At 40.2% G+C, this 15,045-nt stretch overlaps 1 protein-coding gene and 1 non-coding gene across 2 annotated transcripts; one reads left to right on the plus strand and one right to left on the minus strand.

The window, feature by feature from the left end:
* Positions 1-908: 908 nt before the first annotated feature.
* LOC144703416 (putative L-ascorbate peroxidase 4, peroxisomal) lies at positions 909-2,739 on the plus strand. The gene is made up of 7 exons (XM_078575588.1): positions 909-1,029; positions 1,241-1,290; positions 1,531-1,594; positions 1,684-1,734; positions 1,819-1,901; positions 1,965-2,044; positions 2,161-2,739. The coding sequence occupies exons 1-7, from the start codon at positions 909-911 to the stop codon at positions 2,168-2,170; spliced, it is 459 nt and encodes a 152-aa protein (XP_078431714.1). The 3' UTR covers positions 2,171-2,739.
* A 10,114-nt stretch (positions 2,740-12,853) lies between these two features.
* On the minus strand, positions 12,854-12,959 carry LOC144704016 (small nucleolar RNA R71). The gene has a single exon (XR_013581709.1). It is a non-coding gene; the product is annotated as a small nucleolar RNA R71 (small nucleolar RNA).
* Between the last annotated feature and the right edge of the window lie 2,086 nt (positions 12,960-15,045).

Here is a 15,045-nt window from a genome sequence, read left to right on the forward strand (position 1 = left end):
TCACAACACTTTGGATGTGATAAGAATCTAGTAGGTCTTATTAGGGAGAGGATGGGAAGGGAGGGAGAGGTTCCACAAAGAGTTGATCCGATCGCATAGCTCGACGTATACGCGACGTCCCCCCAGCATTCGGTACGGAGGTGTTGCATTGGTGGAAGACGACGGTTATCATATGATTTGCATTTTTTATATTCCAAATCTTGTGCTTCACTTATTGAATTTCTGACTACTTTTACCCCCAAAATAGGTCAGCTTTCTTACCCCGCATTACCACTGGTGGCGAAGGAATTCCTAGCAATTCAAGCAACGAGTACCGCATGTGAGCGTCTATTTTCAGAAGGTCGTCGAGTAGTCAACTACAGGCAATCGAGGCTCACGGCAGAGAGCGTTGAAGTCTTAATGATGTTGAAGTCATGGTACAGCAATGATGACCTGAGAGCAGATGAGGACGAAGACGGTGATGAAGATGATGCGCCATTTAACATTCGTGTGAACACACCGACAGGTTAGACTCTGTCCTTGATCCTTGACTGGTGTAGAGAACCCTATTATTTCTCCTTGCCTTGGTGAACAAAAATCATGATGATGTGATGCCAAATTATTTCATTTTTTTATCACACAGATTAGTGGTCCACCACACAATACCGGCAACAAAGATGGAAGAAGCCTGTGGTCTAAATGCGAGATTCCTCTCGTATTCCTATTGAAAACTAATATTCCATCCAATGTTGAGAGCACTCTATAATTACTTTGCCTTGGATGATTTTTCACCCAACTTTCTCGAAAATTTGGATCTATCTTTTTGGAATTTACGTGAGCCGTGACCCTCGTATATATCTTCCATTTTCTAGTAATACTTTTTTTCAGTTGCTCGGCGTCAATCTGGTTGAGAGCACCAATCTCACACAATGTCGCATTCTGGTACTTATGATGTGACCACAAAGACCTGTGGTCCGAATGGGTCCATTCGGCACGAGGAATACCTGCATGATGCAAACGCTGGGTTGAAGATAGCCTTAGAACTATGCAGTAAGCTAACATTCATTCTTAAACTTTATTGTTTAGTAGTTGTCTCCCGGCGAGCTGTCTTCCCCCTACTCCGTCCAAACCAAGTTTACTTCAATTGATTTTGAAGTCTCAAAATCATTTGACAGGGATTATTTTGTCGCAAATAGTTTGGATTTTTCATTCAGATATTTAATTGTTCTATTCTGAAATGCATTTCTCTTTCTGCCACCAGAGACGACGAAGGTCAAACATCCAAAGATTACATATGCTGACCTTTATCAGGTGAGGACTTCAACGAATTCTCCTCAGCTTTCACATTTGAAATGCCGCTCTTGGAAGAGTTATTCATTAACTCATACAAACTTTTTATTCGATTTGAGCTGCTTATATATCTTCATCATTAAGTTGTTTCAATACGGCTCCTTATAGTTAAGAGATGACTTCTAGCATCTTCTTTTTATACCCTCATTGCAAAGTGGTATCTGATTTTTTTATCAAATCAAAATTCAATGGCTACATTAGCTTGCTGGAGTTGCTACTGTCGATATTACTAGAGGCCCCACTATTGACTTTGCTCTTGGCAGAAGGGTGAGAAACACTTTTGTCCTTCAACTGGCCAGCTATCCAGGTGACAGCTGGATTCTATCCTGATGCTCTTCTTTTATTTTTTCTTACAAGATTCATCAGTCTGCCCTAGGGAAGGATGCCTCCCCAATGCTAAGAAAGGTTCTCCTCCCAAGCTTGGACGATTAATATTGGCAAACAAGGATATCATTGAAATATTAGACATTAAACTTCAATTATGGGCAGGCGTTTTGAATTTGAGGGATATATTTTACTGGATAGGGCTGTCGGACAAGGACATCGTGGCACTCTCCAGCGGTCATACTCTGGTGAGTGGTGGGCCCTGCTCATGTGTTTACCCCATCTTCATGTTCTTATTGTGGAGTCAACAGGAAAGGGCGCATCTAGAGAGATCTGGCTTTGAGAGCCGGTGGACGAGGGTGCCTTTGAAGTTTGACAATTCCTACTTCGTGTAAGAGCAATGATCAATTTGGTTGACTTTTTTGTTACTGCCAAGCCAATTCAAAAATAATATTTGAAAACACTTGCCAAGCTGCTGATAAAATGAAACTTTGGTTTTATTATCAGACTGTTATAGGTTCGTGGAAAGCGGTATGAGCTCTTGATGAACTGCAGCCTTCCAGAGATCATTTTAAAGGGAAGTAAATAGTTTTTAAACTTAATTAGTTCTACCTATGCATGTATTTCTCTCTCTGCTTATTTTAATCTCTCTCGCTCTATGTCTATGTCTCTATCCCCATCATAATCTCCATCTCTACTCCCCTAATCTACCACATGCCAGCAATCCATGCGTGCCAATCTTTATCTATCTGTCTCTATCACCATCCATTCCCATCTCTTTGTATCTCTATTTATGTTCTGTCACACGGCAGCATATTAATGAGCGTGTTCTGCTTTAAAACCCACATCTCCATGTCATCTCTATCTCCATCTCTCTTGATGTTCATCCTCATCTCTCTCTCTCTCTCTCTCTCTCTCTCTATTCTGCATGACATCTTTAGCAACTGTTATTTAAATCAATGGATGCAGGAGCACATGATGCACCTCTGGCAGAAGGAGATACTCCATGTAAGATCAAGCAAGCAAGAACTCACTTTTACCTTCTCATGAGACAACTAAGAAACGGATCTTCCAAGTAATTCCATCCGGATACATGGAAGATAGATGGGTAGATACATTATTCAAAATCTGAGAAGATGATGATGATGTGTAGATCAAATTCATGAAGGGTATCTCTCTCTATGTGTAAGAACAAGCAAGTGAGAACACTCGTTTACCTTCTCATGTTACAACAAAGAAACACAGTTTCCAAGGCGTGCAATCAGGATATAGAATGCATTGGCAAGATTATCTTTGGTGATATCAGATTAAGTGGACATAGATATTTGTTTTTGAACATATCTTTGACCACAAATCTGTCAGCGGCGGACTGTTGCAAAGTGGAGCAATTGAAGAGATAGAGAATAAAAATTGCAAAAATTAAGAACAAATACCTAAATATATTATTATTGAAATCTAATCATTCCACCCTCTAACTAAATTCTAGAAAAATATCGAAGTACAAAATTTTTCATATAAGTCATTTTAATGAAACTAATTCTCAAAAATCTATTAAACTCATTAATTCCTTTACTTTTAGTACCGAATGAATTCAGTTAAGCCACCAAAGGAATTCAAAAGAATTACCAAAATGAATTCAGTATAATCCCCTCTTCTAAATAAATTACCAAATGAATTCATTAAAATAATCCAAAATTTTTTCTTAAATCTAAGTTACAACAATGGCATAAACCCCTAACATATCAGGTACCATTAAACTATAAATGCCATTATCACTAGATTCAATGACTGTTAGATTTGTACTAATAGAATTTCTACTGAAGATGGTGTATTGTGAATTAGTATAATATATACTAAATTAGAGTATTTTTAGTATGATATACTTTCGTAGATGCATAACATTATTTTGCAACTTTGTGCAATTTACAAACAATTATATGCAATTTTTGACTCTATATGTGAATTATGTTCCTTCGTGCAAATTTTGTTCGTTTTGTGCAAATTTGTTCATTTGTGTGAATTTGTTCGATTGTGCGAATTTGTTCATTAGTGCGAATTTGTTATGTTTGTACGAATTGTTCTATTTGTGAGAATTTGTGCGATTTGTGTGAATCTGTGAGAATTGTGCAAATTTGTGCGAACTGTACAAATTGTTCGAACATCTGTTCTAATTTTCACACATAAAAAGAACAACACAACGAACACACCCCTGTGCAGTTTATCTGTGCGAATTTTTTTTTCGTTTTAAATGAACAGAACAGAACGACCATGTCTAGTTGAGAGTATAGTTCCGGATCATCCAAGAAGCCAAGAAGTGGACAATGGACGGGACGGGACGAAGATTGTCCTATTTGACGTCCGTAATCAGTGCTGAGATGGGGATGAGACAGTTTTTTGCTCTAGGATGAAAAAATGTCCTATCCACATCCCGACTTTGCTAGTTTTGTCCCATCTGGAAAAAAACTGTCCCGTCCCTCGTCCTGGATCGAAAAAAATCATGTTTTAAATTTTATTATAGTTTTCTAAGTTTTTAGGAAAATATGGTGGAGGGAGAGCGTAGGAACATATGTAAAATTCCCTTTGGGCAGTGTCAGTTTACGCGCACAAAAAAATAGGGACGTTGTTGCAAAATGTTACGGAATTGATTAAGCAATGCCATGTGGCAAGATCTCCATGGTTGGAAGAAAATCCGACAGAGTTTTGTCCATCCCTTATCGTTCATCTTCCGAGACATCTGGACGGGATAGTTTTTTTGTCCAACGATAGGAAAACCGTCCCGTCTGTTTGTCCTAGGATGAATTTCCGTCCTGGTTTTTGTCTAGTCTCATAGTTGGAATGTTTTTTGTCCTTGGATGAAAAAACCATCTGTCCGCCTCCCTGCACTATAGTTGAGAGCATATGCAGCGCCAAAATGCCGGGCGAGACAAGGTGAGATGCTTTAGATTGGGATGTGTTTGTCTGATTTAGGGTTTAAGGGTTTGGAATTCGCCGATCCCTTCTGAGGTTTCCTGAATTGATGGGGAATATGTCGTTGATGTAAAGATGGTTCAGCAAACTCCTCATATGATGTAGAGGCGAGCAGATTGTCAAGATTGGGTGAATCGGTGGCATCGGTGATGGAATGGAAAGGGATGGAACAGGATGCGACTTGATCTAGGCAGAACGGATGGAGCACGATTTTCAGGAAAGAGTGAATGAGTGATATTGATGACTGGAGGGGAAGGTATGGAACGGAACGGAGCGCAACAGCTGGAGGACGTTTGTTAAGATAAAAATTGTAGGAAGAGATAGTGGAAAGTGGTATGATGAGGTTCTTCACACAACACTCGCAAAAACAATATTTCAACCCTTTAATTTTAATGTTTGTTCCTAGCCCTACCTGATACTATAGACAGATAGATCTGACTACATGAGTATAATGGTGGAAATATGTGTGTCATATAAGCCAATCACAAATTCTACATCTGGCTTAATAATCACTTGTATGATATACATCTAAAATAATGCACATGGGATGCTTATAATTGAAGTCCATTGATAAATAATATGAATAAGTGAATTGTGATCATAGTATAATATAGTGATCATGTATTCAAACATGTGGCCAAGATATTTCTACCTAAAGGATATTTCAGAAGGACATTGAAATCTCGAACTAAAATGATATTGTCTATTCTCACTCATTTAATGAGTATGGCCACTCATTTAGTGTGGAAACATCATGTGAAAACAATGAGAGCTCTTTTAGAAAAGAATTCATAAAATGGATCATAAGAATCCATGAATGGTATTATATCTAGCATGAATTGAGTTGATTTCTTGGATAGTTGTATAACTGGTCCTTCTCCCTAAGATGCCAGATATGCTTTTTAAATGGACTTTTGCGTTTTTATTATGACTAAAGAGTCTTTAATCAAGGGATTCCAAATCATCCTCGCTCAGATGAAGCAAAATATCTACATAGTTGATTGTGTGGTCAAGATGGGATTACACACCCTGGTATAAGAGGAAATTGAATTATGGACAATTATCCTTGGCCCATTTATTGAAAATATCAGAGAAGGTATTCTCCGAAGACACAGCGGCCAAACTGGGCCTTGGTCTTACGCCCACACCTGGATCCATACAGCGTCTCGTGGATCGATGCCTCGACCCTACCCGTACAGTCCCATTGCCACGTATCGCTGAAGATGAGCACGTATGACGAGCATGTGCTGTGCGGCATCCTTCCTCTGAAGATCGGTAGCAGTATATTGGGACAACCATGGTTATACCACTACGACGTCCAACTTTCGGGAAGATCGAATACATGCTCCTTTATGTATGGAGGTCACCGATTGATTTGGTATCCAGCGGTATGAGCACCGACATAGTCAGGACCGATCACCCTGATCCCGGCCGCCCAGCCAAAGACCCCTTTGATCACTAACGGGTGTATATTCTGACGAGAGCTTCACTAGGAGCGCGATGACCTACCTGTATGTCTTCCTCTCAACCGAAGTGTTCTTATAGTGGAAGCACCTGATACGCTATGAGCACCCGAGGTGCCTGACGTGCCCGAGTTGACATAACTCATGTTTGAGTTGGGGGACGTTTTCCCTGAAGAGATCCCTAACGAGCTCCCACCCATGCGAAGTATTCAGCATGCCATCAACCTACTACTTGGAGCTTCGCTCCCAAATTTGGCACACTACCGGAAGGACCCAATAAAGTACGAGGAATCATATCGACAGGGCAAGGAGCTCTTGACCAAAGGCCTTATCCGAGAGTGTCTTAGCCCGTGCGTCATTCCAGCATTACTCGCGCCAAAGAAGGACGACACCTGGCGCATGTATTGCGACTCATGTCCCATCAACAAGATTATGGTGAAATACTATTTTCACATACCACGTGTGCAGGACTTATTCGATCAAATGGCCGGAGCGACTATATTCTCGAAGATCGACTTGCGTAGCGGATACCATCAGGTTCGCATCCGACTAGGGGACGAGTGGAAAATGGCCTTCAAGATTAAGGATGGCTTGTTCGAGTGGAACGTCATGCCGTTTGGGCTATCCAATGGCCCGAGCAAGTTCCAACGATTGATGAACAAAGTCTTACGTTCGTTCATCGGCAGATTCATTGTCATTTACTTTGACAACATCCTCATCTTTAGTGGCTCTCGCAATGACCACCTACAACACCTTCGAGAGGTGTGCACGGCATTACAACACGAGAAACTCTTCGCCCACCCGAAGAAGTGCAGCTTCTTCTTGACCGAGGTCTCCTTCCTCGGCTTTATCATATCTGCTCACATAGTCTCGGCTGATCTGACCAAGATCAAAGCCATCACGTCATGGCCACAACCCAAGCAGATTTCATGGGTTTAGCAACCTTCTATAGGAGATTCGTCCCCAGATTCAGTGGCATCACCGCCCCCATCACAGATCTCATCGGACTCGACAAGTTCAAGTGGGCGAAGGCGGCCGACAAGGCCTTTGAAGAAGTCAAGCGACACATGACTGAGGCTCCCGTGTTAGGATTACCTGACTTCAACAAAGTCTTCGAAGTCGCCTACGATGCCTAGGGCGTAGGAATCGACAGCGTCCTCAGCCAAGACGGACATCTAGAAGAGTATTTTAGTGAGAAACTCAAAGATACAAGGCGTCGGTACAACAACTATGACCGTGAGTTCTATGCCCTAATGTAGTCACTACGCCATTGGCACCACTATCTCTTACCTAAGGAGTTCGTCCTTTTCTCCAATCATAGCATGCTACGACACTTGCACGATCAGCGGAAGGTCAGCGACCGGCGCGCTCGTTGGATCGCACATCTCCAAGATTACACGTTCATCATCTGGCACAAGAAGGGAAATGATCATGCAGTCGCTGATGCTCTTAGCCGAAGACCAGCTGTCCGTACCATGATGAAGACTCACGTTTTGGGGTTCGAACAACTCCCGCAGGACTATGCCGACTGTCCCGACTTTGGGAAGATTTCCTGCGCCATTCGTGATGGACCAAGAGCTAAGTACCGAGATTACTATTTCTCCAAAGGTTACCTCTTCTATGAGAAGAGGCTTTGTGTACCCCGCACCTCTGATAAGCCGAAAATAGGGGTGAAAATTACGCAAATTTTTAGCCCTTGTCGTTGTGAATTTTTGGCTTATGCAATAAAATTTATAAAACTCTACTTAATATGTATAGTGATAAGTATGAGTGTCGTCCAAGGGAGGCAAGTAGGAATTTCAATTTGATTTTATTTTTGGTGTTTTAGATCCTAATTAGAATGAATTTGATCTTCAATGAGGATTAAGTCACCCTAATTAGCGATGGTGGAACTCATTTCAATAACAAAGTCTTTAAAGAGTTGTTAAAATGATATGGAGTTCATCATCGGCTTACCACTCCGTATCATCCTCAAGCCAATGGCCAAGTGGAAGTCTCCAATAGAGAAATAAAAAAAATCTTGAAGAAAATTATTAACCCTAATGGAAAGGATTGGTCGAGCAAATTGCCGGATGCGTTATGGGCATATCGGACGGCATATAAAACCCCGTTAGGAATGTCGCCATTCAGGTTGGTGTTTGGAAAAGCTTGTCATCTCCCTTTAGAAATCGAACATCGTGCTTTATGGGCTATCAAGAAACTTAACGTATCGTTAGATGATGCAGCTGACCATCGCTTATTGCAGCTGCATGAGTTGGAGGAGTTAGTGAACGGCATACGAAAATTCACGCATCTACAAAGCCAAGATGAAAGCATTCCATGATCAACACATACACAGGAAGGTTTTTGCCCATGGCCAAAAAGGATGGTTGTATAATTCTCGACTTGAACTGTTTCCAGGAAAGCTTAAATCAAGATGGGATGGACCTTATGTAGTATGTCAACATTTCGACAATGGGTCTGTTCTCGTTCGAGATCCAACACATGGAGCTGAATTCAAGGTCAATGGGCAGCGTTTGAAACCCTTCCTTGAACACGAGCCGCACCCCCCTAATGAAGACATTTCTTTAGAAGCGGCGACATCACCCTCTACTTAAGAGCATCAATAAGATTTATTTTCTTTTCATTACGTTTTAGGATTCATTTTTTCTTTGCATTATTTTCTTTTACTATTATAGCTCCTCACTTTTGTTGCATCTCTTGTGGTAACTTTGACCAGGTTGCGGGAGTATGTAATTCAGCAAATCCGAGTTATCGCCAGGATCTCTTGTTCACAATGCTAAAGGGCCCCATATCCTCCATATCACTGTTTGCCCCTCTAACCTCAATTTTATTCTTCATGATTTTAGTAGCTTTGCATTGAGGACAATGCAGGTTTTAATGGGGGGGAGATAGTTCATTTTTAGGTGACAAACTATGGTTCATGCATTTAATTTTACAGAATTCTACATGAATTGAACCTGTTTTTTTTTAACAATCTTTAGCATGCACAGTCATGAATTAATTTTCTTTCATCCAATGGTTTGGGAACAAGTGTGGAGAAGTTAGGCTCCTAGAGCGGATAGAGAACATGTTGAGGTGCAACACAAGTGATTTTGGGCGATGTGGATTCAATTTCAAATTGGGGAGGGTGTCTAGTAGGTGATTAGATGATGGAAAGTCAAGGGTAGAAGCTCTATGCTTCAAAGGGGAGTGACGAGTGAACTGAGAGCCCCCATTCCATCAACTCTAATAGCCGATCCCACTTATGCATTTCGTCTCCCCATTAGCCTACTTTCATTCCAAAATAGTGAGCAGCCATTCTCCGAGTCCTATGCACGGAATCCACAACTTCATTCACCTTATTGTTCCACACACTTCACGCCATATCCATCACAACTTGACTCCACCACCTTGCTTCCGCTACCGAGGATATGCTTATCTCCCAAGTACGTCTATCTCACTTTCCACGGTATCACTACGATACTGCCTCTTTGTATCTTTTCTGTCAATAATTCGCTCTGCATCATCTAAATCTCGTTCTTCTATCTCTTCTCCATAGACCAATGTGATTGTTATGACACTCATGCTGGTTGTGATAAAATATTTAAAAAACCATTCAAGTCATGGAAAGTGTTTCATTTGTTGTTATCCTCTTTGTTTGATATACAAAAAAAAAAAAAGAGTTCGAAAAAAAAATAAAAAAAGAAAAAAAAGACAAGAGGAATGAGAAGAAGACAAAGAGAAAGGAGGGGTTTGACTTGCACCATTTCTGGTTTTGACTTTCAATTCAGGGCAAGATGGTCTTTATTCTCTATATCATCACATTGGTCTCATCTCTTCTATCTCCCTCACTTCCTCTAAAAATCTTGGGAGTAGGTTATCCAAGGTAGCACAACACCCGTTGGACCATAAATCTCTCATTGTTCATGCTCACCCTAATTCTTTCACAAAGTCTCATTCTCCCCCATCACAACTCTATCATATACTCTTCGCATTGTGTTCAATATTCTGTGCTCAATAGGAGGAGGAAATGGCTTCTTCTATTCTTAGGAAAGAGAAAAGGCTAATGGAGAGGCAAGTACTAGGTGGCCGTCACCCCGGGAGAGAGTGATCTTGCTCGCTAGAGATGTGAGACCAGCTGCACATGAGTGGAGAGAGTTTACCTGAGGAGTATAGCGTTATACCTAGAAACAAGTACACTCCCTTCTCATCCACTTAGGCATCCAAGACAAGGAGAAAGAAACCCCACATTCCTGAAAAGGTCGAACCTCAAAATGTCATTTAGTGTTTTAGTTCGGCTTGTGATTGATACACTTAACACTTCCCACACTTGTTGTCTGACCTACAGGATGAAAGAGATGATAATTCAGCAAAGTACTTTGATGTTGCTAAGGGACTAGCAATGTCTAAGTAGGGGGGTATATAATAACACCCTAATTTCGGTCTTTATTTCATGTTATTAGCATTATTTATGCATTTAAAAGGCTTAAATTTGGGTTGTTATCATATATTTACACAAAAATAATGCTTCCAAGTAATTTCTGATTTTTTCCTAATTTTCTGTTAATTATATGAATTTTTAAGGATTTATTGAAGCTCGAAATATTTATTTTTGGATCAAAATGGCACAATAAAAAGTTTATTTCGACATTTATCAACATGGGAATTAATCAGGGAATTTTCTAGAATTTTCTAGAATTTTTTACGAATTTTTAGGAATTTTGTGAGATTTATTTCAAGAAGAAATGCATTTATTCTATGAAAAAAGGGCATATTTATAGGAGAAAAATGTATTTATGCAATTTCTAGACTTTTCGGGCCTTTTGCAACATTTAATGCAAAAAGACCCTGAAAACAGCTCTCGGTCGCCACGGCAGGCGTAAAGATCCTATTTAAAATCATTCAGGGTTTTATTGCAATTTTTAATATATATTTTTAATGTTTTAGGAGAAATCGGAGGAGAGAGAGTGCGCCGAGTATATACGCAATTACTTTTGGGCGGCGTCCAAAAGCAATTCCAGGCTTTTTAAGGACTTTTCTGCAAAAAGGAGGATTCAAAATGCGGCAGCCAATGAGAGAGCGACACATCATTGCGTGTTTAAAAACGAAACTAATAAATAAATCAATTTTAAATCCAATGGATTAAATTGGTTTAAAATTGATTTATTAATAACTTTTGCTCCTGAAGTCCACTTGAGATGATTTTTTTATGGATTTGTTCGTCTTGATCCCCTCTTTCGATCTGTATGGTTAGATCATTCAGATCTAGCCTACATTGATAGATAAATATTAGGTACTAAAACGGGGGTAAAATGGTGATTTTTACCCTATAACCTAAGTATAAAAGCTGAATTTTGAGAGGGGGAGCTCATTCTGGATGGTGCTCTATCACAGCTGCAAGACAGGGAGGAGCTCTAGCTTGGATCAAGTTATCTGGTACTTTTTTTCCTTGATTGTATTTGAACTTTTATGCATTTTGAATAAATTAGGTTAAGTTGTTTGTTTCTTCATCTCTATTTTGATCTGAACTTCTAAATCGCTTGGCTTGAGCGGCATGTACAAGCCCTGATTAGGATTGAGAGGAGAAATTGAGGGATTTACCTTGGCATTCAATTGCATTCCAAAAGAAAACTCTAAAAAATTTAGTTTTAATTCTTAGGAGATTAAGATTTCCCTTTTATTTCTGATTTAGCAAATTCTCAAAACCAACCAAAACTTAAATCAAAAATTTCTTCCAACCTCTCTAATTGAATTCTTTGATCCATCAAACTGGATCAATTAATTCAATCTAGAGCCCACATTTCATCTTTTCATCTCATCTCTTCTACCCCCCTCTCTAAATTCTCACCTAATTAGGGTGACTTGATCCTCATTGAAGATCAAATTCACTCTAATTAGGATCTAAAACACCAAAAATAAAATCAAATTGAAATTCCTACTTGCCTCCCTTGGACGACACTCATACTTATCACAATACATATTAAGTAGAGTTTTATAAATTTTATTGCATAAGCCAAAAATTCACAACGACAAGGGCTAAAAATTTGCGTAATTTTCACCCCTATTTTCGGCTTATCAATTGGCGCCGCTGCCGGGGAGGCAACACTTAGGAATTCAACATATTTTTATTTGCAAACACAGTGGTGAATTGTTGCTCACGAGTTTGTTAAGTCTCTTTATTATTGATTTTGATTTAAGATGGTATTTGGTTTTTAACGACTAACGAGTGTTGTGTTTGAATTAGTGGTTTTGTATGAAGCTTCGGTCTGGATTTGAATCAGGGAGCAGTGACAGAAATCCCCCTGTAGTAGATTCCACCACACCCGAGTCGTCTTTCACCGAACCCACATTAGTAGAGGAGATATTGATTAGACCCGTACCAATGGACCCAATAGGTAATGGAACAGGAAACCCTGAGGTAGTTAACGATGGACGAAGGAGGATTAGAGAGTATTCCACACCAGCAGAAACCCCCATCTTAACCAGGATATCTGCCCCGATTGGAGAAGATGTGATGTTTAGAATCGATCCACACCAATTTCAGCTATTACCGTCCTTTTTGGGGAAGGCAAACGAAGAGCCCTATGACTTCTTAGAAAAATTTTACGAAGCATGTGATAGTTGCACTTACCCCAGAATTTCAAAGGAAGTTGTGAGAATGAAACTATTCCCTCATGCCCTTAAGGATAGAGCCAAGGATTGGTTTAGAACATTGGGAACAAATTTTGAATCATGGAATGATATGGAGAAGAGCTTCTTAAAAAGATATTATACAGTGGCTAGGATAAATTCTTTCAGAAGAGAAATTAGAAATTTTTAGCAGGGAAATGATACATTTAGCGAAGCATGGGAGAGATTGATGGGGCTCATTAGGAAGTGCCCCCACCATGGCATTCAAAAATGGGAGTTAGTGCAAATTTTCTATGAAGGCTTAAATGATGTGGAGAAAGGCAGAGTTGATATCTCGAGTGGAGGAGCAATAGCTGACATGTATGAAGATGAAGCTATGGCACTACTACAAAAAATGTCCGATAATTTAGCCTATCACCAAGATGCCTCCGATCATGTTAGGGTTACCCCTCGGAAAGGTGGACTGTTGGATGTTAGAGGGGTTGAACCCCAGATTACTATGGATAGAATTGAAAAACAGATAGGTGTAATGATGGGAAAAGCCATGGAAAAGATGAATGAAAAAATAATCTCACTATGGCAAGGTCAGAATAGCGGAAGAGCACCCAACCAAATAAATCGATGTGAAATGTGCTCAAGTGATAGCCACACCGGAGAAGAATGCCCTATGATATCAGAAGTGAATGCTATAGGCAGGCAAGAAGGGAGCAATGTCCAATGGGGAACTAGAGGAAACTTAGGAGGACAGGGATGGAACAACAACAACCGACCACCCCAACTACAGTTCCAATCCAAGGCGAACAATCCCCAACACCAACAACATTATCAACCTTACCGAAATTTTTCAGTTCCCACTAATGCGACTCTCACCAAGGTCATTGAGGAGCTGCAAGAAGACAAGAAGAGGATGCTCAAGCTTTTTGAAGAAATGGAGGAGAGGCATCGGAGGGAGATGGAGAAGCTCAAGGCGGAGATCTGCCTTCACAGCGGTCAACAATTTGCGCACGGGGGAGCACCGCAAGGTACGTGTGAAGACCCTATGAAGATGGGCGCCAAATCAGGTAAACTCCCTACTCAGGCCTGTATTAATCCTAGCAATTTACTTTATGTTGATGACATGTGTAGTGTTCATGACATGCATGCATTGACTGAACAACAAGAAATAGGAGAGCTGAGTGCTATATCAAAACTTAGGAGTGGGAAAGAGTTGGCTGATCCATTTGCAGCTATGAGAAACGAAATGAAGTGGAGGATAAGTTAGAGGAAGTAGAAAAGGATGAGGATGAAGGGGTAGAGGAAAATCTGGAAAAGGAACCCAACCCCAAAACATATTGCCCACCTATCCCTTTCCCTAGTGCCTTACAAGCGAAGAAAGAAAAATCGAAAGACAGCCCACTTCTTGAGTATTTGAAAGAGGCTACGGTCGAAATTCCTGTTTTAGATGCGATCCAGTACATCCCTGATTATTCCAAATTTGTGAAAAACCTGTGTACACCTCCTAGGAAGCAAAAGAGGATTCAACTTTCTGAGAATATTAGTTCAATTTTTCTGCATGAATTACCTCAAAAGCGCAAGGATCCGGGAGCACCAGTGATCAAATGCAAAATTAGGGGGGAAGTATTCACCAAAGCTTTACTTGATTCAGGAGCAAGTGTGAATATCATGCCTAAGGCCCTACTTGAGACTTTTAAATTTGGTGAATTACAACCTGTAAATTTAGAATTGCAGTTAGCGGACGGATCAATTAGAAGACCGTGTGGACAGTTGGTGGATGTGGTGATGAAAGTAGAAAAGTGTTCATTTCCTGTCGATTTTATAGTAGTGGATGTAAAAATTTCAGGAAAAATTAGTCATGCACCGATTATTTTAGGACGGCCATTCCTAGCTACCGCAAGAGTGAACACATATTGGAATGCAGGAAAAATTAAATTGCGCATGGGAAAAGAAGAGGTTGAGTTACCAATCTCTCAATTGATGAAGTATCCCAATAGTAGCCAGGAAGACATTTATACATGTTCCCTAGATGATGAAAATGATGAATGTCATGCTATAGGGAAAGTAATCTATGAGGTGATGGCGGTGAATGAGAGTGCCTATGAGGGGAGAAGGGCGACCATGGTGAAATGAAGGGTGAAAACATGAATAACTACAGATCTACGCCCACTGAAGAATTAGAATTGAAACCTCTTCCTTCTCACCTTAAATATGTTTTTTTAGGTCCAAGAAAGACATATCCAGTAATTATCTCTTCAACCCTCACTTTAGAGCAGGAAGTTAACCTATTAGATGTCTTACGACAGCATAAGAGCGCTATTGGATGGACCATAAACGACATCAAGGGAATTAGTCC

Source organism: Wolffia australiana, chromosome 5, assembly GCF_029677425.1.
Source record: "Wolffia australiana isolate 7733 chromosome 5, ASM2967742v1".
Taxonomy (NCBI): domain Eukaryota; kingdom Viridiplantae; phylum Streptophyta; class Magnoliopsida; order Alismatales; family Araceae; genus Wolffia; species Wolffia australiana.

What these genes read in the sequence shown, in the direction of transcription:
- LOC144703416 (XM_078575588.1), top strand. Translation starts at nt 909, where the DNA reads ATGTCGCATTCTGGTACTTATGATGTGACCACAAAGACCTGTGGTCCG. An exon ending in TGACTTTGCTCTTGGCAGAA is followed by an intron (nt 1,595 to 1,683) that starts GGGTGAGAAACA and finishes ATTTTTTCTTAC; the next exon opens with AAGATTCATCAGTCTGCCCT. An exon ending in CCTCCCCAATGCTAAGAAAG is followed by an intron (nt 1,735 to 1,818) that starts GTTCTCCTCCCA and finishes AATTATGGGCAG; the next exon opens with GCGTTTTGAATTTGAGGGAT.